The sequence below is a fragment of the Candoia aspera genome, chromosome 3 (assembly GCF_035149785.1).
Source record: "Candoia aspera isolate rCanAsp1 chromosome 3, rCanAsp1.hap2, whole genome shotgun sequence".
Classification (NCBI taxonomy): domain Eukaryota; kingdom Metazoa; phylum Chordata; class Lepidosauria; order Squamata; family Boidae; genus Candoia; species Candoia aspera.
In genome coordinates, this window is record NC_086155.1 from 101,776,969 (window position 1) to 101,800,480 (window position 23,512).

The window sequence follows — 23,512 nt, forward strand, 5'->3', positions numbered from 1 at the left end:
TTGACCTAGGATATGAACACAATAAAGCATCTTCCATTCCAGTCACTCTCAGGATGTCTCTGGGAAGGCACAGCTAGCCATGTTCCTCAGTAAACAAGAAATACTACCTGCAGGCAGAACTATGTCACAACCATGAAGATTAGCCCACAGACATTGCTCAGCCCAAAGAACTTGCAATTCCTCTCACTTACTCAGACCTTAATGCTGTTTACGGTTATCTAGGAGCCCATCTAAATTCAGTGCCACTTCTGTCCAGAAGATGCATAGGACTGTGACCTAAATGCAATCTTGTGGTACTGGTTCTTATTTCCAACATCTTGTTCTGCTCCAAGTTCTGGAAAATGAGCAGCTTTTCCACCTTTCCAGAGTCCAAGTGTGTAAACCACCCAGAAGAGCATATCCCTGCCCAAATAAGATTTAGCAAAAGCGTATTAGCTGGGCGTCCTTGGCAAAGAAAGAGTAATTGTGAGTATTCTATTCTCTCTCTGGACATGTGTGCATTAAATATTAACGAAATTGTGTATTATATATGTATTTATGAGCCTCCCTTCCTGTAGTGAGGGAGAATGCCAGAAAGTTTGGAACAATACGGTTCTCCCTCCCACATTTTTAATGAAAAACCATTATTAATTCAAGCCGTCCACCGTAGCATCTGACCTTTATGGAATGAAATAAATACATAAATAAACGTCCCTCAGGACATCCAAAATGGTTGCACAAGTCTGCTAGCCAGATGCCTGGGATGGTCCACTTCTTGCTGATTAGTATTACTGTCTTTCCGGGACCTTTGGGCGACTGGGGAGTGGAAGGAAAGGAAGAATGAGAAAGCACGCACTGTTTATTTTGATTTGCGCCAAGAGGAGCAGGGAGCTCCGGATTGGCTGCAGGTTTGCCGCTGCCACCAATCCACCCCCCGCTCCTCCTCGAGCAAATAATTAAAAGAAAGAAAGAAAGAAGAGTGGAGGGGGGAGCGTGTCTTCGCTGGAGTGGCTCTCCCGCCCGTCTCCCCTCTTTCCCTTTCAGCCGGACCTGCAGGTACTCCGGGAGGACTTTGCGGAGCTTTGCTTCCGCGGCCGCCGGCAGTCCGCAAGAAGCGGTGTCTCTCCTCGTGCCCGAAATTGCGATCCCCGCGAAAAATGGCTGCGATCCCGGCTTTCTCCGGCACTACCTCGCTGCGCCGGCGGCTCCTGTTCTTGCTCCTGCTTCACGTTTCTTTCGCGCTCTGGCTGAAGGGGAGCGGCTGGGTCGCCGCCGCTCCAGAGGAAGCCGCGGCGATGCCCAGCTCGTCCCCGATGCCGGAATCCGCCTTGCAGAAGCCCACCGTCTTCTTGACCATCCTCGCCAGGAACGCTGCCCGCTCCCTGCCCCATTTCCTCGGCTGCCTGGAGAGACTGCGGTACCCTAAGCACCGGATCGCCATCTGGTAAGGTCGCCAAAAGCACCGCCGGAGAAGAACGGGTAGGGATTCGTGGAGATCAGGGGCGAGCGGGCGGAAAGGTTTGAAAACATCGCGGAGAAACACCCTCCCCCAAAGTTATTTCCAGATAGTTGGTCAAAACGTGCAAGGGAGACTGAGCCATGGGCCAGGAGCAGATGCCGCGTCAGGTACGGTTGCTAACTGATCTCCGTCTACTCCTTTACCGCTCTCTGAAGCCCGCCTTGCAGCAATCTGCAAATGAAGTATTTAAGGGCACGGAGTCACTATGAGCTGATAATGATCCCTGAGAGTACGGTGGCGGGAAGGCTAAGGGACCATCGGTGGTTTGAATGAAAAAGATAAAGATACTTCATGGGGTAAGTGTAAATGAAGGAGGAGATAAGGCATACGGATGAAGTAAGCTGTGGGTAACAGATCCTATTCCTTTTAATAAAATCTGCTGGTGCAGTTAGAGTCCTGTCTCCCTGCAACATCAGTGTATATAGAATTTGGGAAACGACTATAATGAGAGCTTTGCCTCCTGATTTAAGGAGGCAAAATGGGAGTATCTTTTGTACTTTCGGCATTGACTGTGGAAATGAAGTGACTTCTTCACCTCCCCCCCCCCAGAAGCATGGGGAAGAGAAGCACATTTCTAAAAGTCATGGCTGCCTGCACTGGAAATTCCCCAGGAAAGGTATTTGTGAAGGCCAGAGGAACTTCTGGGGGCTGCTGAAAGGCAGTTTGGCAGGCTGTGGGTAAAAGTTGCTGCTGAGTCCAACTAGTCAGGGATGATAATACAGGGGAAAATTCCAGCTCTCAGGGGAATAGCTGGTTGGATCCGTTCATTAGCCAGAGTTTTAGGCTTTTCCAGTTGCTGCTGTATAAAGAGATTTCTTGGATTCAGTTATTGATGTATATGCACATACACCAGAAAGAGAAGCATAGAAGCCTTTAAGTTTGCTACTTTGTCAGCCACAAGTATGGATCTCTATGCCAGCCTTTCTCAACCTGGCCACTTGAAGATGTCTGGACTTCAATTCCCAGAATTCTCCAGCCACCCATGCTGGCTGGGGAATTCTGGGAGTTGAAGTCCACACATCTCCAAGTGGCCAAGGTTGAGAAACACTGCTCTATGCTAATATGAAGGACACCTTCTTGGTGATGCAAGTTTAAGTTATGTGACTTAAACATAGACTGTTGGTCTATGGGCAGATCAGAAATTCCTGGGAGGATAGTCAAGAGAAATCCTGAGCTGGAAACATTAGGAACAATATATTGAAGATGAATATTCTGCCTTTCAGCTGAGAGGATATAATATAATAACACAATCTAACCACCTATCTTGAGTTAGTGGAATAATCATCCCGATAATCAGTGGTCCCAGATCTGTGGTTGAATGGAGCAGAATTCTTTCTAGCAGACAGAAGAAAGCCAGAAATCTTTAATTGCTCCCCTCCTTTCTGAGAGGCAAATTTATTTTTCCTTTTATTTATTCTACTCTTCCTTTATGCCCTTTCAGTGAACAGGAGGTGTGATCCTTAATCCTGTGACTGCTGAATGAAGCCAGTGTGCGCCACCCTAGAGCTCAGTGGTGCACCATTGTATTTGTATTTGCTAGGGAGCATCTTTCAAGTCAAAGTAGGCATCTCGTTTAGCATGCAACTTGCAGGTTTTGATGATTTAACATATGGAGGGAGTTCCTGTAATTAAGTGCTCTTCACTTCATGGGGCTATCCTTCAAGGAGAAAAAAGGTGGAGAGCAATAAGAAAGGTTTGTTGTTTTGTACTCGGTCCATATTAAAAATAAACGTTTTCCAGTTTTGGTAAAAAGATCTTGGATCTATAAAATATAAAATTGCCAGCAGCTGGAGTTTTAGTATTTAGTATGCTATTCTCTGAACTGCATAATTACCAGAACTGTAGAATGCAAATGATGAGCAATGCTTAGTGGGGAAGTGGGCTGTATGGTAAGTGTGGCACATGGGAGCAGGTTGTGAAGCTTTGCAGTCTGGATGTCAATGATTTGCCAATTCCAACAATGATGGTTTAGTAAAGGACTGAATGCCCCCAGCATGTAGATATAACACTTAGTTCCGCAGTTGCAGTGCAAAGCATTTGTTCAGAAAGTCATTCTGAAACATTTGCCTGTCAAGCAGATGGCTTCTCTCCTCTTGAATCTGAACCAACCACCATTTTTAACACACTACAGGGCAGGTCCTTGTTGTTTCCTTAGCATATCAGTGTGGCTTCCTATCAGAATAGAAAGTATGCTTTCTCCTTCTAAATCAAGAGTCGCTTTGCATGTGCTTAGTTGTGCTTCATCCTTTTTGTTTTACATATCCAGGAAAAGAAATGGATACACTCAGAAGGATTTTTCCTCAGATGGCAAAATTTTGTAAATGAAAAGTGACAGGCCTGTTTGATCACTGCTATGTGAGATTAAGAGGAAGCAGTTCTAGCTCAGTGATAGAGTAAATGTTTCGGGTGCAAAAGGAAGTATGTTAAAATCCCAGGTATTTCAAATTAGGATTGGCAAAGACTAATGTATGAAAGGAACCCTTGGAGAACTGCTTCTAACCGCTGAGGTAGGCGCAGCAGTGTTTTGGCTCAATATTGCTTGCTAGCTTTTAGATAGTGGTAATTCATTTCTGAGCAAGGGCTTCAGTTAAGTATAATTTAATCTGCGGTGGTTCAAGAAATACAACTACAGGTGATGGCGACATAGGGGGAGCCTAGATTATTTTAGAGAGTAACTTCAGCAAACCACTAACCAGACAAGAGAGTCAGCAGCTGTTGGCCCTTGTATTAAATCCATTCCTTAAAATGAAACTTTCCCAGCCTGGCCTCCACTGAAATACATAGATTTTGAATTTCCAGAATTGTTAGCATGGCCATTGTTGGATGAGGAATTCTGAGAGGAGATCCATGCATCTCCCCAGAAGTAAGACAGGCTGGCTAAACAGCATTTATGGCACTAAAATTGGCTATCAGCTAGGGTATAGCACATGGCTTGCCCCTCCTTTGCAGAAGTCACTGATCAGGATGTTTTATATGATCAGGATTTTAGATATTCTATAATAGATGTGTACAGCACTATCAGTTAGAAGTATCACTTGTAGTTGTATGCAAGGAAGGATAATCTACACTGAACATCTTTTTGTTAGAAAGGACACTGAATGCGTATTTTCTCAATTTAATATGACTGGTATGTGACCACAACAACTGATGCTGGTTGACTGAGTCCAAACTGGGGGGGATGGGATGTGTTTATGGGCTTTCTGCTTTTTAAAAGATTTGTATACCTGTTTAAAGATGGAAAGATGCTTATTAACCTTAACAAATGTTTGTACTGAAGATTTGGGAAGAAAGAACAAGCTTTTTAAAAAAAGATTGTCAGTCTCCAAATATATAATTGCATTCTTTTGCTAGAAGTATGAATAACAGTTTAGGAACCTGAAAACTCTTCTCAAAGGGCCTGTGGGTATGTCAGAAAATCACCAATGACATACTGTAATTATCTACTGACATCACTTCTCTTGCCATTAAGTTGCCTGTAGCAGTATTCTGTTCTGTATTTTTTAGATAAATTTGGGCTAATTAATGGAATTTGAGAGACATCCAGGTTATAAGTAATTCTGAAAATTATCAAGGGGAAAAGATAAATTCCTTTCAAATGTAGGCTATTGAACTATGCACATATTGTAGTTGAAATATATGTAGTTGAAATATAATTAAAAGCAGAATTTAACTGAGTTACCTTGCATTTGTTTGCAGGTTTCCATATTAAATGGCCAACTTTTTAATTGTTGAAACTAATGGTTTGTGTAAAGATTTTGAAAGGTGTACTTGAGATGACACCTATACCTGTGTACAGTCCAATGATAGACAAATCAAAAGGAGTAGCTTAAATGATCATAGATAAAAACATTTTTTTTTCCTGGGAGGAAAGGTTTGAATCATTCAGTATTTTTTTACCTTCAAAAATAAAAGTGACATGCAGTGCAATGTTGTGCACATCTCCTTTTTTTCCTAAATTAAAACTCTTAAGTAATTCCACTGTATCCAATGTGTATAGCCTTATAGGCTGGTATGGTAGAGTGAAGTACAATAGAGAAATTTATAAGAATGATGGGAAGAAACTGGAGAAGAACTTGTAACTTCTGTGCCCTACTGAACAATCATTTTAAGTCTTTCAAAACAGAGGCAACTCAGAACACATTTGAAGTTGATTCACAGTTGGGAAAAGAAATATTTGGAGCATGTAAAATTATGACATATTGGCTTGCTACTTTTAAGAAATTGCTTCTGCAGAAGAAAAAAAGACAAAAGGAAAGGAAAAAGAAAAAAAAAACAAAGCTGTATTAAGTCCTGATTTGACTTCTTCCTCTTAAGCAGCCTTTTCTCTTTTGGTGTCTTCAAAATCTGCTGGAGGCTATGTGGGGATTATGATTGCAGCCAAATACCTAGACAGATATCCTTAAGTAAAGGAAAGCTTTATTTTCCTCTGCCACAAATAAGAAGAAATGAGATGTATTTGTGTTTTTTTATGTAGTAATAAACCAGACACTTGTTACTTTCCCCTCTGCTAAAGGAATGGTTTTGTTTATTCTCCCCATTCCTCCCATGTTCTCTTTGATTCTCCAGCAGCAAAGGTTGCTGATGGCTGCAATCTGTTCTTAATTCATTGCACAGTGGCCAAATCAATAGCTTGCAATACTGAAACCTTTGAAAGTTAGCCCTGAGCTGTGGCTGCCAGATGATCACTACTTGGGCAGAGGATCAGAGTTTCTGCTGATTTGGGTTGCACAGTAGCTGCTTACAAAGCAGAAGACAGCCCGGAAGTCAGGTTGAGAAATCTCTCTCTGTGGTGTGTTGTAGATTAAGGGCAAAATGACCCATTGAGCAGAGAAGCTGGGTGTTCACTAAACAACTGCAAAACAGTATATAGGTATGCAGGGAGGGTTTTTGTTGCCTCACTTTTTTCACCAAGCCATGTTTCAGAAAGAGAGTGCTTGCAGAAGGCAGATTTCCAGAAGCAATAAGTTGGAAAGAAATTAGGCATATTAATTATGTAACTTTAGCTTGAAACAGTTTTAAAAGGTGTCCATTAAATAGTCAATTATGTTTATTATTTAAAGGAGTTGATGTTGTCTCTGCATGAGCGCTTCTCCCCACTAAGCATTTGATTTCATGAATTATTCACAGTGAAGCTCCTGGAAAAAATAAATTCTGCCAGTCTCGCAATAGTAATAGTTATGGAGAGATGGATTGTTTTCATGATTGGTGTAGGCATAAATTGGGCTAGATGGAAGGAGTTGGATATGAGTTCAGCAAGAGCTAAGAACAGGTTAACTATTGTTCCTGGAAATAAATGCAGGAGAAACTTACAAGCAGCCTGGAAAGTAGAGTTTGAACTCCCTGTGTCTGAAGCTAGGATTCTGTCAGGCAGAACCATCTCACTGCTTGTATATCAGCCTTCTTGCAGTGGTTAGGGGGACTTGATGACAAAGCATCCACTATGTTGGATCTGGCTCTTAATATACTTCCTTCCAATCTGTGTATGTACGATAACAGTACATTCTTGAAGCATACCTTAACGATAATGTAAGATAGGGCAGTATTGTTGTGGCAGTGTTTCCTTATAGCAAAAAGAGTGGAAAGAGGCCAGTTTGCTTAAATTCTTTTCTTTTTTTCCTCCTCTAACTCCCTACCTCTGTCCTCTCCTGATGTGATTTTAGCCAGTGACCTTCTCCTATGGATTTCATTCTCATAAGGCCCAGTTAGTGTGAGTCCAAATTCAGCACCATGCCTTTTTAAAAGAATCAACACAGGCCCTGGCTTGTCTCTTTATCCTCTAGAACATATATGTTCAGATGGGTAAACTTCAGCACCTAACATTCTCAGTAATAGCTATGATGATTATAGAACTCTTGTCAGGGTTGAGGCAAAGAAACAACGCTGAGCCAGAAATTCAGCTCTAGTTCTTTATTGTTTCTACCATACACAGAATCTTGCCAAACTGAGTAAAACCAAAAGGTACCAAGGAAAAATACTCCAGGCAATCTAAGGCGGGCCCTGTCTCAGCTTCTTGGCTGGCTGCCCAAGGTCCTCCAAACTGTAAGATCGTTTCTCCCCCTGCAATGCGCCCTCTTCTTCCTCTCCTGCGACCTCCATTGCACCACCTCCCTCCTCTGAGACACATTCCATCACCACTCTGGAGTTTATGTCCATATATCTGGAGAGCATCTAGGTTGAGGAAGTCTGTCCTAGAGGCTTTTTGGAGATACAAAGATGCTGGACACAACTGGAGCACACCAAACTTTTGCTAGTTGAGAGAAAAGAGTGAAAGGAGGGGAAAGTAGCAGATGAAGTACCCGGGTGTATACATGTGTTCACTGAGCATGGATTCAGCCATTGATATATGCTACTCCAGTTTTTATATTTGTTTCATCATTGTTTCTCCTAATTCACCTGCTGGATCAATGTGAGAAATTTTGCAGGATGAAGTAGAACATCTGGTGCTGCTGCAATATCTGCATTCTTTGTACAGTATTCACCAAAGTTGTCTCTTCCTTATTATAATACCAGGTATTTTCTAAGTTCTGTTTCCAGTCCTGATGTACTACAACATCTGGAACTCCCAGCCAGCATGCCAAATTGTATTTGGCTAAATACTCTTATTTGCTGCTACTTATGTAAACTCTAATTCAGCAGTTTTGTGTGTATGTGTATATCCATCCACCCACCCACCCTCTTTTTCTCAATTCCCAATGATTCTGGGTTGTTTACATTATAAAAAAGCTAGATAAAATAAAAGAACAAAGGGACGTACATCCAGAAAAAAAGAAGAACCAGCCAAAACAGAACCAAATTTAACAATTGTATTGCTCACCTGTATTTTGTATTGGGAAAGAATTCTTGCCATTTACCCTTAATATATACTTTGATTTTTTATCTAATCCCAGATTTAAATTCTTTTACCTCTTAAGCAGTTCTACCGATCTGTGTTATACTGTGGTTCACCTAATAGTTTTCTGTAGGGGGTCCATGTGTTTTAGTTAGCCAAAAATTGTGGCTTGTCTCCTATCTTTTGACTTGGAAATATGCCAAGGGCACCTTTCTGCATGTCTGAAAATAGTTGGATTGATTCCTGAGCCTCAAGAGGTCTGCTGTATAGGCTTGTTCATTATGGATGAACGTCAAAACCTTTTTGCTACCCAGGAAATCAGTTGTGGAATTTCACTGTCTAGTGACGTCCTCTTATCTTTTTAGTGCAGTGCTTTTAGAGAAGTGACACATGACCTCACTCAATGATTGCCCTCAGGAAAGTCTGCTCAACTTGCTTTCTTTTTTTGTTCATGAAAAGATATTGGGTAGATTCCCAAAATTCTGGTACCTAAAGTTTGCTTCTCTGTATATTTTTAATTAAGTCTAGAGATAAAAGTCACCCTTCACTTCAAATAATTTCCTTTTGGAATGTACAAGAATCCATCTAAGTAGCCACAGAGGAGGCTATGAGTCTTGGAGTTAATATGTGCAACCTAATTGAAAGAAAATGAGTCCAGAGCAAGGCCTCCTGGAATGTTGCTACACGTAGCTTCCTCTAAGGACAGTTAACAGAGCTTTACTGCTGAATTTCAAATGGAAAAAAAAAATAATACTTAGTTCAGAGATCCACCAGAATTACCTCCTCTCCATGTAGACAGATCAGGGGACATGAAGACCAATATAATTAATCCTGTAGAGGTATGACAGATCATCTCTGCATGTTGCTGTAATGTTAAGTGCACAATTGAGGATTATTAATGGGGGGAAAAAGGCAGCAGAATTTTTCTGTTTTCCCAGGGAGTTGTTAGCCTCCTAACCAGGCTGCTTCTGTTGTTTCATTTGTGAATCACATGAGCTGTGAACAGAAAATTACTTTGGTCAGAATGATCCTTGTGTCTTTCATAAATAGTATCAGTTTTCTGGAACAACCTGACTAAGGTTGCTTTCTGTAGCTCCCACCAGGACAATGATGCTTGTGCTCCTCAAAGGTGTTTTTACTAAAACTAAGGGCCATATGAATGACTCATCTGCAAGTACAAAACCTGAAGAGAACAAAGATTAGTCTGAGCATATGAAAGTCTTGCCTTTCATTTTTATTTTTATTTATTTAAATTTATTGGCTGCCCAACTCCAGCGGACTCTGGGTGGCATACAAAATTAGGAAAAGCATAAAAACAGTTAAAAACATTGAATCACACAGGCAGCCCTGGCTGAAAGATTATAATAGGTGGCAAAAACAACACAAAACGGGCCATTGAACAAATAAGAAACATCAACCCCAGGCCTGGGACCAAACCAGGTTTTCAAAGCTTTCTGGAACCCCAGAAGAGAGGGCACCATCCTTATCTCTTGGGGATGCTGTTCCAGAGGGTGGGGGCTGCAACAGAGAAGGCACACTTCTTCGGTCCCACAGGATGGCAACATAAAATGAAGGGGACCTGGAGTGCACCCACCCTGCCAGAATGTACTGGGCAGGCAGAAATGATTGGAGACAAGCAGTCACTCAATATCCAGGCCCTATGCCATACAGGGTTTGATAGTTAATATCCAGCACCTTGAATTGCACTCAGAAGCCAACTGGCAACCAATGCAGCTCGCATAGCACTGGTGACACATGGGCACACCGAGTGGAGCCCGTTACTGCTTGTGCTGCTGCATTTTGAACCAGCTGTAGTTTCTAGGTGGTCTTCAAGGACAGCCCCATGTAGAGCACATTGCAGTAATCCAGTCGTGAGGTGATCAGGGCATGAGTGACTGTCTGAAGGGCCTCCCAATTGAGGAAAGGGCGCAACTGGCACAAGATGAACCTGTGCAAAGGCCCTTGTACTACTCTTTGAGCAGTAGCTGCGAGTCCAGAAGGACCCCCAAGTTGCACACCAGTCTTGACTGGGGAAGTTCAGCTCCATCCAGGACCAAAGATGGTGACATCCCCAACTCAGAGGGTCCAAACAGCCACAGCCACTCAGTCATGTTAGGATTGAGCCGAAGTCTGTTCTGACCCATCCAGAACCCAGCAACCTCCAGACACTGGGTCAATACATTGACAGCTTCACCTGTGCTTCTCAGGGTGGAGATGTAACGTTGGGTGTCATCAGCATACTGATGATACCATACCCCAAACTTACAGATGACCTCACCCAGCGGTTTCATGTAGATGTTGAACAGAAGAGGGGAGAGTGTTGAGCCCTGAGGCACCCCACACATGAGAGGCTGAGGATATGATCTCTCCCCTCCTGTCAACACTGACTGGAACTGACCGCTGAGGAAGGAGGTGAACCACTGAAGCATAGCTGAACCACTCCTAACTCCCGCAGCCAGTCCAGAAGGATACTGTGGTTGACAGTATCAAAAGCCACTGAGAGATCAAGGAGCACTAGGATGGAGGCACTACCAAAGGTAATCAGTTCCACAAGTTCCACCAAAGGTAATCAGAAAGCATGACCAACACTGTCTCCGTACTGTACCCGTACCTGAAGCCAGATTGAAACAGGTCCAAATAATCTGTTTCCTCCGAGATCCTCCGTAACTGTCATCCAACCGTCTTTTCCACAACCTTCGCCAGAAAGGGAAGATTGGAAACTGACCGATAATTCCCCAGTAGGGAAGGGTTCAGTAATGACCTCTCGAGGAGAGGGTGTACTACCACCTCTTTCAAGGCTGCTGGGACCACCCCCTCTCTCATAGAGGCCAAAACCACCACATGAACCCATCCCGTAATCACCTCCCAGGCTCTTTAATAACCCAGGAGGGGCCAGGATCTAGCAAACAGGTGGCTGGACTGACAAACAAAGGACTTTGTCGCCTTCCTCTAGCATAATAGAATCAAACTCAGTCCAGATAGCATCACAAGACTGTTTCTTGGGCAACTCATTAGGACTTGCCCAATCAGAGTCCAACTCTGAGTGAATTTGAGTGACTCTGTCTGCCAGATAGCATGAATATTCCTCCAAGGAGCACCTTGAGATCGATGCAGAGAGAGAGGCCGCATAGGAGCAATTTGGTCCAGGGCTTCCACCACATCCCTGTTCCAGGCTGCAGCCAAGGCCATGGCCAAAGTGCCTGACAGGTCCTCAGGAAAAATGCCAAGATCCTTCTGGAGCCCAGCAGGGGCCACCAGTCACCTGGGGTGGGCCTGCTGAATAAGCCCTCTCTCCTGCAGAGCTGGGTGGTTCCAGTGAGTTGGAGGGCAACCAAAGAGTGATCTGTCCATGGCAACAGGCTGATGGTAATGTCCTCCAATGCCAGATAGCACTGCAACTGCTCCAAGACCAAAAAACAGATCTAGCATGCGACCTCTGGAATGTGTCGGACTTTCTATCATTTGGGACAGGTCCATGGTTGCCATAAACTCCTGAGCCACCCTACATCGCCAGGAGGCAGGTTAAAGTCCCCAAAGGCCATCATCCTTAGAGACTCCACTACCAACCCGGAAATGGAATCCAGCAGATCAAGCAGGGATGATGCTGGGCAGCAGGGAGGGCGCTACATCAGCAATAATCCCAGCTGTTCCCGAAGGCCGAACTTAAGCCAGAGAGTGTCACATCCAGTTATCTGCAGAGCCTCTAAGAGCCCTCAGTGACTTGTGGATGACAATAGCTACCCCATCCATACCTCCCCTGAGGTCACGGCTGGTGCCAAACCTGAAACTTGGGTGGGCATATTTCCAAGAGAGGAATTCCCCCCTCTAGGCCCCCTCAGGTCTCAGTAATGCATGCCAGGTCAGCATTCTCATCCTCAATTAAATTGTGGATGAGGACAGATTTATTACACCCTGACCTGGCATTCAAAAGCAGCACTGAGAGCCCAGGACCACCAAGGATCTGTCTGCCTGCTCCTAAGGGTGAATGCTGGGGGTCAGACGTTGGGATCACTCTCAAATAGCATTCCCAGCGCCTCTGAGTGCAGCCCAGCCTCAGATTCCCGCTATATTTCCCTCTGCCCATCACAGTACCAATAGCACCCCCCATATTTTCCCCCAGTCCACCGCTCCTCTTGGGCTACTCTGTCCCAGGCCCCCCATCCAACCCCCCCCAACAAATTTCCTACCCACACCGAACAACCACCAACAATAGAAACACCCACCCCCATTGTGACCAAATGCATCTCCCAATGGGCCCAGAGCCCCACCAGCTGCTCTACCCTAGGCACTCTGCAGCTGTGAAGCATCTGGGCACTCCCTGGAGAGCCCTGCACAGCTCCAGCCACTCTAGGCACTGGGTCTGCTATGGCCCAGGCTTGCTGGTCCTCAAACTCCACTCCTCTGGATCTGGTGCTGAGATGACTCCAACAGTCTTGGATTCCAGCCTCTGCCTCTACCGGGCCTCCAGCTGGCACCACCATTGTCAGCCTCTTCTTGCCATTCTGCTACCACAGCAATCTGTCGCCCCTCTCACCAGCAGGAGCCCAGCAGCTACACAAATGCCCCAAGAGTAGCTCTGTGGCGCTGCTTTGCTTATAACAAACAGGTAAATAAACATAGCAGATCAACTAAATCATTCATCCCTGATGCCATTACAGTTACAAAATTTACAAAACACTAAAAGACAACATCGAAACCTCAAAAAACAAAAACTCAGCAAGCCCCTCTGAACACAACACAGTTTGGGGCCAGTATCTTCCCATCTTCTTTCCATCTTCTTTTATCAGTTGCAGTACATTTTTATTATGTTGGGTCTCATCTGAAGGTTAATGTAGAAGACAGTAAGATAGAGAGGGATTGTAAGATAGGTTCTTTTCTGGCACTGAAGAAATTGGTTGCCTGGCCAATAAAACAGACTGACCCTCCCAAGGAGTTGTTATTTCAGCCTGGTGAGATCATAGCTGTCTGCTTGGCCGCCTCCAGCTTCCAGGAGCTGCTTCCAAAAGAGTTTATTGCCAGAATTCATATTCTGTACCTGAGACTTGAAGGAGAGCTTGAAGAGGTCAAAAGATGGTCGATCATTCTTTTGTAATGGAGATTCTCCTCATAGGATCTCTGGTGACTGCAGGTGTCTAAAGAACAAGACGTATCTTTGTATTTCTGATCATGGTTGAGAATTGGAATTGGGGAAGGCAACCAGGTAGCTTTTAAAGGTATCTTCTGTCTTTTCCCTCCCAACTTGCTAAAGTCCTCTCCTCTCTGGTCACAGTTCTTTTTGCAAGGAAATTACTGCTTCTCTGAAGACCTTCTGAAGCCTTTAGCTTAACAGTTGGTAATAGTAAGACGGAGGGCCAATACTGACTGCGTTTCCACTGTCTGTACAGTGGAAGTGTGTGGTTTGGTTGCAACAACAGGACTTGTCGAAAGCCCACTTTATAGAAAGAAGCTGAGAGTCATGCCCATCTCCCTTGCTCCCCCCTCTACAAATGGGTCTCCATCAGAACTGGCTGCTGAGGAGAGCTGTGGCTCCAAAGTTTTCCCTACTTGTTGCTCATTGTTTAGCAGTGGGCTGCCTCCTCTGTATTGTTCCTTTAGTCCAGCATGACTTCTGTTGCTTTAGCATGTTTATCTCTTGACTATTCTTGATCAAATGCTCATCTCCCATGTGCTTGTAAAATGTATGCATGATTTTTGATCCCAGTACTGGATGAATTACATTGCAGTACATTCAGTAAATCCTCAATTTAGCAGAGCGTGGTTTAGCAGATTTCTGACACAGTGGACAAAATATGTCTATATGGTATATGCTTCCTCATGTGGGTAAAATAATTATGCATAGAATTACATTTGCCAGTGTACATATGCATAGAATCCCATTTGGATTTAATGGATTTTTTGCATTGATGGACACTTATTAGTCTGTTAAACTGAGAGTTTACTTCTACACATTTTCCCCCCAGAGTCCAGTTTAAGGTAAACACATATGCAAGGTACTCAGGATGTTTCTTGCATACAGTACAATATAGAGGGTTGATATTGGGGTCCATTTCTATGTCTCATCAATCCCCTGAGAGGCATTAGCTTGGTGCCTTTCCTATCAATTCAAAACATCCTAAAGACATGAATATCACTGAATAGTTAACACACAAAGTAGCTATTGTATTAAAGTGAGATCTTAATGCTCAGCTATCGGAAAATAAATAAAACTATAAATAAAGCTGTTAACAATTAATTTGGATCAGTGGGTAATCCTGCTTTGTATTTAACCTATTATCTTTGAGCTGTGTGAATGGTACACTTAATCCTTTACAAGTATTTTTTTTCCCCCTCAGCTATCAAAGGCAAATGTTTCTGGTCCTTGAAAAATCAATATAAAATCACAGGGAATGCCAGAAAGAAATCTAGAGCTTGAAAAACATATTTCTATAAGTGTAGGTGGGGTGGGAAAAAGAAGGAACATAGGATTGAATCTAAAAAACTTAGGATAACTTTAATTTGCCCGTTCTGTTGTTTGATATTACTGCTCTAATATCATTTTTAATTATGTCCTTTTGTTCTTTGCCTCAGTTGTTGTCCAAGAATCATTCCATTAAATCCAAATTGCTATGATAAGAGGGAATGGAAGAGAACTTTGGGCCAGGATTTATAAGGATTAACCAGATTTGCTGTTCTTGATCCCACATGCTACTTAGAATATACCTGGGCTCTGAAGTCTGTTCTTTTTCAGAATTCTGTGATGCAGTTCATATTAACAACAACAAAAATCATAATTCACATACAAATGTGATTTAAAGAGAGTGTGCACAAAGAATTCATATACTAATGAAAAATGCACATAAAAGCACATATGATTTCTATCAGTTATACCTGCCATTTCAATTAATGGACTCTGGGGAATAAGTCAAACGGGTCACTACAGCCAAGATGGGAAAGTGGCACTAAAAATAGTAATTACCAGAGGTGAAAGTGCACTGAACAGCATCAAAACAATACTGGTGTTGAGTGAGATGAGTAGGGTTGTGCATAGTTTGAAATGTTCTGGCATGACTGTGGGCTAGCTGATTGGGCATTAGGGAAGCTGACTTTTTCCAAGCTTCTGCATGACTGAGAAAAGATACTGCTGATTTAGAAGTCTCATCAACTGTAATGAGTAAAATCTTTAATTAGTAGCCACTTTTCTGGACTTGCACAAAAAGTCTGAAAACTGTCAGGCTGCTTTGATGAATAGGAAAGAGGCACTGTGCTCCCATGAGGTCCAGAGTACTTTAAAATCACTTTCAGGCATGCATAGCTCTTAAGATGAGTATCTTATTCCTCCCCTCCACCCACAAAATAGATCTTTTTTTTTGTCAGCTGTATTGAATACAGAACATTGAGAGGGCAGAGAATATTCAGAATAGGCCAAACTTCAACCTAGAACAGCAGATAGCTTTTCATAGCTTTTTTGGGACTTTTGGGGGGTTGTGGAGCACATTTGAACATGTTGAAAATTTGTCAAGGCTGCTACCACAAAATGACTGTCATAAGAGAATAACTGTTTACCAAATGATTACCATGGAGGACGCAGCCAGTCACATAACATCTAGTTCAAAGAAAGGCATACTGTTCAGGTTGAAAGATAAATATCATTCCCTAGAACCTTCGTACAAGACAGGTTCTCATCTGAAAAACACAACCTCTCTGTTGAATCCTTAGTATACCTTCATGTTGCAAAGAAACCACATGCTCTCTCTCATATACATGCTCACCCTTCCAAATCACATTCACATTCTGTCTAGAATAACCCTAACACATGTTTTATTCACCCTTTCACCATCACACAAAATGTACAGTATATCCGTTGCCCCTCACACAAACATACCCATGCATTTTCCCAACCCCTAAGATGTTCCTCTGCCAAGCTCCCTGCTGGCTCCTTGGTCCTTTCTCTATTCCCTCCTGCTCCTGAAACTTCTTACATCTTAACAGATGACATAACTGTTGTCTCTTTTCTTTGAATCTGGTACAGATTCCATGGCAGGAAAAGTGTGAGCTTTCAGTCCCCATTAATACTAATTTCCTAAAGAATGATGCTGAGCTTTTCTGATCTCAGATACATTCTAGGTTGACAAAGGTGATCTGTGGCTGGAGGCCTTTGCTTTTCTCTGTGGTATACCTACTATTTAGGGTGAGAGCTTGTGGTTCCAAAGCACTATATAGGGGACCCCAGAGTAGTCTTCCCAGTACTAAGTGTGTACACACAAATGCACACACACAGCATAACACATATGGACTCTACAGAGGTGGGGAATGCAGAAGTGATCCTGGATGTAGAGTTTGCAAAAGTATATTTAGAATACATGGACAGTGGCTGATGTAATAGTGAGATTGCCTAATAGCACTTCAGGGTATGGGATTGGAGTTGAGTTTTGCATAGCTCTGCCTCTAAAGAGACAATGTGAAAAAAAATAGAGTGATAGTTGTTACAGCGTAGCTTTTACTGGGTAAAGGCTTTAGGTATATGTATATATTTTATTAAAATTGGAGAACTGACAATTTAGATTTTACATTTCTATTCATGTCGGGAGTAACATCTTTCTTGTCTTATGAAAGAAACCTTATTTCTTTCATAAGACTTTTCTTTTTTCACTTTGCAAGCGAGTCAAAAGCTGAAGAAACACTTTCGGTTCCCCAAACGTGTTACTCCACATTGATCTTGCTGAGAAACTTCCTATGATCTAGTGGAGTTCAAATCTGCTGTTTATAGCAAGCAAGAGAAGACTTGCTACAGACCATGGGCATCATTCAACAAGATGCCCCTGCCAAGATCTTATAGACATATTTACTGGGCTATATTGCCCCCATACAGTTCTTGCCATTCTCTTTCTTCTCCCTTAAGTTGGCTTGCTGGTGGAAGGAGGTAGCTTACGGACTGTGTTTATATGACATATACAGTATACCTCTGGACTTGTAGTTTACTCAAACCAATTTTCTGGCTGTACTCATTACACTAAATTATAGACTAACCATATGGGTCAGTTCACACATTCACTAGACTAAAATATTGGCTAATTTATGGTTTGGTTGTTTGTATACAACCATTGAATTGGGACTAATTAATACAGACTCAACTATATCAGGCATTGCAATAACAATTTATTTGATTGACATTCTATGATTAGATGTTTTACTTAATCTCATACTTCTAAGATGAGCAGTTTGCCTTATTTTCTGCTCAACCTGCCCTATAATGTAGGTGGACAGACAAACAATAAACATATGAACAACCTAGACAGAGGACAAGCAATCTGCTACCCTCCAAAAGTTTTGGACTGTAACGTTATATAAGTGCAGGTAGCTTATTAGAGTTGAATGATCTCTCTCTCTTTCTTTCTTTCTCTCTCTCTCCTTTCTTTAGTAGAATCCTGTGATAATCTACCTCCATTGAGTGCTAAATTTAAGACAGCAAGAATGAATACTTGAGATCTCAGCAGTTCAAATAATTTACTGCAGATAAGTTAATAAGCCTTGTGTATGCATGGTGCTTGAAGACCAAGAGAAATGCTTGTGTGGGTTAGCCCCAGATCCATTTTAATACAAAATGGATTTATGTGATATATTTAGGTTCCCAAGTAGAGAATTAAGGACATTCTACAATCCATTTGTGCAATTCAGTTATGTTCATTATTTCCATAGCTCTCATTTTGTTTTTTGTCTTTTTGTGCGTGCATGTATGCCTTTGAGTCAGTCTTGACTCCTGATGTCTGTCCGGACAAGTCCCTCCAGTTTTCTTGGCAAGATTTTGGAAGTGATTTGCCCTTGCCTGCTTCCTAGGGCTGAGAGAGATGGACTGGGCCAAGGTCACCCAGCTGGCTTTGTGCCTAAGGCCGGACTAGAACTCCCAGTCTCCTGGTTTCTAGCCTGATGCCTTAACCACTACATCAGACTGGCTCTCTTCATCTTCATCTTGTCTTACATGATATATAAGCGTTGGGATAGGGTGAGTTGGAAGAGAGTGTTGTGGGTTATATTAACGGAGTGCCCAGTTTTGGCTGTTTCTGTTTTCAGAGTTTTTTGTTTTTGTTTGTTATTTTTTGTATTATATTGTTTTTATTTTATGGTTTTGAGCTCTTCCAGCAACCTTGGGGATCCCATGGGGAGCCTCCGTGATGGTTGTATTGTATTTAGTTGGGTGTTCTCCTGCAATCTTGTTTTTATTATCTTATTTATCTTGTCTTTATTTTTAAAGTGTTTTTGTAGTTGTGATTTTGTTTTAACTGTTGGTTGTATGCTGCCCAGAGTCACGTTTGGTGAGATGAGCAGCTGCATAAATGTATTAAATAAATAAATAAAATTCAGAGTTCTAGTTTTAAGATGGGCGGCCATACAAGTACAATATTTAAAATAAATTAAATAAATAAATATTTGGATAAAAATAGACAGAGTCCTTCATTCAGCACACTATTGGTGTTCTAAAGAGAGAGCGAAGAAAGGGATGTTGGCAAACTCAGCTTTCCTGAAAGCAGGTGCAGCTCAGTCCATTATTGTTAACTGGCACTTGTACAGCATATAAACTCCAAAGAGCTGAACTGATACTCATTTCTTGAACAAAGCTGCTCTTTTGTATGACATTAAGGAACAATTCTTCTCTTCTGTTTAATCTGGAGAACTGCATAATAACCTGTGCAACCAGATCCCTGTGCAACTGACAGGTAAAAACAGTACCTTTTAGTGTCTATTCATTCTTAAGTTTCCTTGGTTTGATGACACTAACCAAGGGGTCTGCTTGCCACTGAAAGTAAGAATAGCCTTTCTATTCTTATTCCTACCTGGATTTGCTTAATTATCTAGGGCAGTAGTTCTTGGTCCCTGAGACCCTTTCAGGGCATCTGCAAAGTCAAACATTTAAAAAATTATGTTTTAATTTCTAATATAGTAAATATCAATAGATATAACCCACATAAACCAAAGCTCTTTGGGGTCCTCAATCATTGTTAAGAATGCAAAGGGGTCCTGAGGCCAAAGTCTTTGAGAACCATTTAGGGCAGGCCTTAGTGGCCAGCATGGCCCACAGTATTTTGTGACTCAGTTGTAAGCTACTCCATCTTACCAAATGGCCTGGCAATTAATAGAGACAAGGTCCTCAACCACCTCTGAAGACCACTTTAGTCTGTTAGTTTGCATGCCCTAAACATGAGTTGTAGCAAGAATGCAAGAGAAAACTGCAGTATTGCCACCAACTACTGCCACCTAGAAAGTTGCCTCACTATTTGACCAAAAATAGGACGGAATTAATTAATACGGTGAGATTTCTTCCCCATTGGCTGGGTCAGGTCATATATGGGGGTGGGGAGCCAGTCTGGATGGTGTTTCATTGTTTTAATGGTAAATAGTTCTGTTATGTATCTCTATAAAAATGCATATGTTGTGGAAAATACATTGTACAGAGTTTGGGGAAAGTTGTGGAAAATGTTAGGGCTATGCAAAGCATTTTCTCTTTGAAGCATTGAAGCAATGCTGCACAGCTGTTTTGAAGATCTTCCCTGGTTATCTGCATGTGTATGCACATATCACATTTCTGCTGAAAGCTTGGGACTGCCAGCCAAACAGTTGTACATGCACATGCATGTGGGGATGACCTGGGGATGGGGGGGGGGGGCTTTGGAGCAGCCATGTCTTCCAGGGGATACAACAGCCTTGAGATGCTTTGGATAGTCTTAGTATATATGCATTCTCTTAGAAGATATCTGAATGAAATCTCTGCTGCTTAGTCAATTTAAGTAGTCTTTCTCCTTAATCTCTGGATCTCCTTAATCTCTGAACATTAATGCACAGTTCTTGCACACTGAGTCAAAGTGAGGCTAAAAGAATGGGTTGCTACAATGCTGGAAGATAATACAGTAAGTGGGGATGGATCTGAAATTAGCTTGTTTCCAGCTGCAAACCCGTCTGTAAAACATCTCTCACATTCCTCATTGACGTGTGTGGAAGTCTAAAAAATTCAGAAAATGATGCTTCAGTTTAGTGAATCCTGGCTAGATCTTTATATGAATTGTAGTCTAACACTTCTAGAAGGTACAGGGTTAAAGAAGACTGGCCTGCTTATTAAAAGTCTAATAATTCATATACCATGTTAAGCCTGTTTGGTAGAGTGTTGTATGAACCACCATTGTGGTTTGTAAACAGTGGTTCATAGCTTTGTGCAGGGGTGGACAACCCGTGGCTCACAGGCCTCATGCAGTCCTCCCCAATAATCCATTTATGGTCCTCGGGCAACCCAAGATGGCACTGCCAACATCTGGCAGCAAAATGGCTGATTTTAACAGCATGACTTTTATTGGTTTGTTTTTAAAATAAGACCAGAAATGGAAGCAGGAGGCCCTAGGAGAGAAATCACTTCCACTTCTACCTTTAATAATAAATAAATAATCAACCAACCAACTGCAAGAAACAAAATTGCACCAACTGTTTTGCCATTAAATTTCAACAGCATTTGGTGTTAGAGGCCATTTGGGAGAGTCTAAGGATGGACAGAGGCTTTTCATTCCCACCATAACTCCCTCTCAAACCTCCCCCCTTCAAAAAAAATTGGGCAAGAAAAAATAGCTGTTGTTACTTTCCATGAATTACTAACATTCTTCAACCCATAGTAAAGGGTTGCTCTTACTGGAAGTAGAGATGCACAGAATTCAGCCTGAGGCTCCAGGTTTCTTCAACAGGCAAGATGGGGAAGGGAGGAAAAAAAGAAAGAAAGTTGATGTGAAACGAAGTCCTGAAGTCCTTCAGACCCTTAAGGGAAGGTCTTCAAGCAAAGTAGAAGAAACATTCCAGACAGTATTTTTGACTGGGTGTACTTGTTGCAAAGCTTCCTCCTGCTATCAAAACTGTATGGCTTCAGGTAGGTAAGCCCCGTTAGATACAACGTTTTGTAGTCCTTGTATTCTCTGCTTCCCAGTAGCATAATATTCAGCTTTTTGCTCCTCTTCCTGTGCTTTTAGTCAGCGAGGACTCAGTTTGTCTCTGCCTTTTTATTCATCAGACAGGGATATCTTTCAAGAGAGGAAAATGCCAAGTCATGTTAAGAAATGAAGAGGGCTAAAGAACTAACTATGCCTTGTCTGCTTCTTAAGATAATTTTCCAAGAAGCTGCACCACAGGAATATAACTGACGTCAGAATTAAAACAGACTGAATTTGCTCATGTTTCTCTTGCTGTGCTCCCAAATCCCTGATTCTGTATCACTAAAGTCTAATTGCTTGCAGTCTTGGGGATACACATACCCTATCTGTTGGAACTGTATGGCTCCAAATTCTGTGAACTTAATTGTACATGGCACCTGTGCATATATACAGTGCAGCGGAATTGTTACTTTTGTGTAATTTATTGCACTTTTTCCTGTGATGAGCTGTGGAGTAAGGCTAAGCAGGGCACTGGGAACTGTTGTTCCAGCTACAGAGCTGATACTTTGGCCTCCATTCTTGGCCTGGGAACCTGAAGGTTCACTAAAAGGAGAGGTGTCCACAGGCTCCGCCCCTTTTGTGTGGATGCTGTGATGTTTGTATGCTGTGATGACGCACTAAGGGGATGCTGCTGTTGTCATTTTGATGAAAGTGTCAGATCCTGTGGATACCTCTGACTATAAGGCCGCTCTGCCTCCTAGAAAAACTGTGATCTTGATGGTGGGGGTGGGACGGTGGGGAAGGGGATTAAGCGTGGCTACGTATATTGGTTGTAAAGGATCTTGTGCTTGTTTGTCTCTCCTTGTACCTTTTATATCCATTTTTAAATATCTGCGTAAGATACTAAGTAGTTTAGTGCAGTGTTTCTCAGCCTCAGCCACTTTAAAATGTGTAGACTTCAACTCCCAGAATTCCCGCAGTCAGCATGCTGGTTTAGTGTTTGTAAGTGGTTAAATTCATACAGATGTCAAATACTAATAATAATATAAATAAACATGGCCAAACTTTCATGAGATTTGATGCAAGGATTGTGATTTTGCAAAATTTCACTACCTTGCAAGTTTTGAAGATTAGTGATGGTCATGTAGGATGCGTTGTGGTTGCTATGACACCCACAGGCTCCTCACGGCCAAACTCTAAGGCAAATACTCTATTCTGTTTACATTCCCTTTCGAAACTTGGCTGGTGGTAGCTGCTCAATTATATAATTTATACAGTACATTGTTACATTGATCCAGATGTTGGGCTGGCATCTTTATACTGCATTGTTCAATCACTTAGTGCCTATTAATTGGTTCAGCTGCATGACTGATAGAAAAGGAATGTGTGTTTTTTTTAACTTAAGTTTCAGAGGTATTTTTCCAAAGCCCTAGTGACTGGTATTCTGGAAGATATTTACTGACAAGTGAATTACCTGATTACCTGAAATACCTGAAGCTAATCTGTCAGACTGGAAAATGCCTGATGAGGATTCGCCCTCCTTCCTGAATGCTTTTTATGTACATCATTTAGGGTAGGAAGGCAAATAGTGACAGGCTGGTCTTAGGGACTGCAGTTATGAGAAAGACTTTTTTTAGCATTTTTTTCCTGTAGCCCTCTTCTGAGAACCATTCTCCTTGTCAGAATAGATCTTCAAGTGTAAAGTAAGATTAAGAGCAGAGTGTCTACAGGAATTTGTTCTTGAGAACCATGGAATAAAGGAAAACTTGCTTTAAAGAAAATCAACATTAACACACTGTGGGGTTTGTAAGTAAATTGTTACTTTCTCTTCAGAGAAAAGGCAGTTTTCTCCTACCTAGTCTGAAATTAGGCTCACTGACAGGTGAAGTAAAGGGGCCTTGAAGGTAGATTAAGTACACTCTGTGCATATCAGAACCCCAAATTTCTTAACACAGGAGGGAAAATCTCTTAGTACTCAGTACAGGATTTTTGTTTTGATATCTTCCTTAAGAGTATCCTCAAATTAGCCACCTATTTTTTCCCCTTAGGCTCCTGCGGAAGCCTGGAAAAATTAGATCTCTTAAATGACTAATAGAAAGTGGATCTGTTGATAACAGTTCTGAGATGTGATTGGGGGCATCAGGGAGAGGGGTAAAAAAAATCGGGATAGTGATTGCAATTGCATAGATGAAGCCCCACCCCTTTTTGTGTGCCACATGACAGACATAAAAAGAGTGGGGCTTCAGTTGTGCAGTTGCAGCCATCATCTTGATTTTTTTTTTCCACCTCTCTGCGGATGCCCCTGGT

The 23,512-nt window shown here is 42.2% G+C and overlaps 1 protein-coding gene across 1 annotated transcript in view; it reads left to right on the top strand.

Moving 5' to 3' along the window:
• Window positions 1-994: 994 nt before the first annotated feature.
• The window catches only part of COLGALT2 (collagen beta(1-O)galactosyltransferase 2), a 49,704-nt gene continuing 27,186 nt past the window's right edge, over window positions 995-23,512 (top strand). The window contains exon 1 of the mRNA XM_063298431.1: window positions 995-1,423. Coding sequence (XP_063154501.1) covers window positions 1,137-1,423 — 287 coding nt within the window. The 5' untranslated portion in view covers window positions 995-1,136. The remainder of the gene's footprint in view (window positions 1,424-23,512) is intronic.